The following is a 1260-nucleotide window of genomic DNA, read 5'->3' as shown; positions in this document are numbered from 1 at the left end:
TAACAATAATATTATTATAAAAGTAATAAAAATAGATAAGTTTAGAATTATTTTTAGGAAAATTTGAAAAAATCGTTAAGACATTATTTTCGTCCTTAATTCTCGCTCTAAATATCCCTTAGAAGTGCTTACTATGCTGTTTTTAAGATAGTGTTCTTCTTTTGTTCTCGAACATAGAATTTTAAGTAAATTTTTTACATTATAATCATTTCATTTTCTTTCACGAATCTCTCGCTTACGACATTAACTTCTTCGATGTCCTAAACTAAATATATTTGTTCAACATGTACACATGTTCAATTCATTAAGGAAGGCCAATACACAAAAGGCTTGTAATAATCAACAACTGATTGGTAAGAATTGTTGTATGTGTCTGTAGAGCAGGAGACGTGCAACAGCGTGAATGTACAGAAAAAACCTTAATAATCGTTTGAAATTATAGAAATAAAAATTATTTAATGTCATTACCATTGATTTTGAGTGATGTTCTTAATGAATTGTACGGCACCACTACTAGTTCGCATAGTGATCAGCATTATAAGTTTAGTAATGGCCATATGCTTGATAATGAGGTACGTCAACAAAAATTTTCTGTTTCCCTCCATTCTGGCTACTTGCGGCCGTGGCGTTATTTAAGCAGTGCTGATAGTGGTGTTTCTTCATTTCAGCTCAGTAGAAATATCTTCAAGATTATTCTTGATGTAAAACAGTTTAAACCAGATGAAATATCTGTTAAAGTCATGGGAAATTTTATTTTAGTGGAAGCTAAACATGAAGAACGCGAAGACGAACATGGACTTGTAGCTCGTCAGTTTAGTCGCCGTTATAAAGTTCCTGATGATACCAGTTTAGAAAAATTGAAGTCTACTCTTTCCTCTAATGGAATTCTTACTATATCTGCACCGAGAAAAGTGAGTCAATTAAAAGAAGGTCGAAGCATTCCAATAGTTCAAACTAATGAACCGTCGTAAAAGATAACGAAGAATGAAGACAAAAAGGTCAATTGAGATCTTGAAAGCTGGTAAATTAAGTGATAAAATGTTTTGTTATTAATCTTCTAAGACATATTTCTATTGCTGACTAATAGTACCTACGATTATATTGAAAGGGACTATTTTATGAGTGTTGGCTGTCTGTTAAATTCATCATGACTTTTAGTCACCCATATTTAAATTTTAATATATATTTGATATTTTAAAGTTCATATATATATATATATATGAACTTAATTGTCCTATTATTCTTATAAATTTAAATATC

The 1260-nt window shown here is 30.2% G+C and overlaps 1 protein-coding gene across 1 annotated transcript; it reads left to right on the top strand.

Moving 5' to 3' along the window:
- The first annotated feature begins 458 nt into the window (after nucleotides 1-458).
- On the top strand, nucleotides 459-971 carry LOC142321227 (protein lethal(2)essential for life-like). Its single transcript, XM_075359221.1, has one exon. It carries the CDS (start codon nucleotides 459-461, stop codon nucleotides 969-971), a length of 513 nt encoding a protein of 170 aa, XP_075215336.1.
- The last annotated feature ends 289 nt before the right edge of the window (nucleotides 972-1260 follow it).

Source organism: Lycorma delicatula, chromosome 3 (genome assembly GCF_047948215.1).
Source record: "Lycorma delicatula isolate Av1 chromosome 3, ASM4794821v1, whole genome shotgun sequence".
In the NCBI taxonomy this organism is placed as follows: domain Eukaryota; kingdom Metazoa; phylum Arthropoda; class Insecta; order Hemiptera; family Fulgoridae; genus Lycorma; species Lycorma delicatula.
This window is presented reverse-complemented; position numbering and strand designations above follow the sequence as displayed.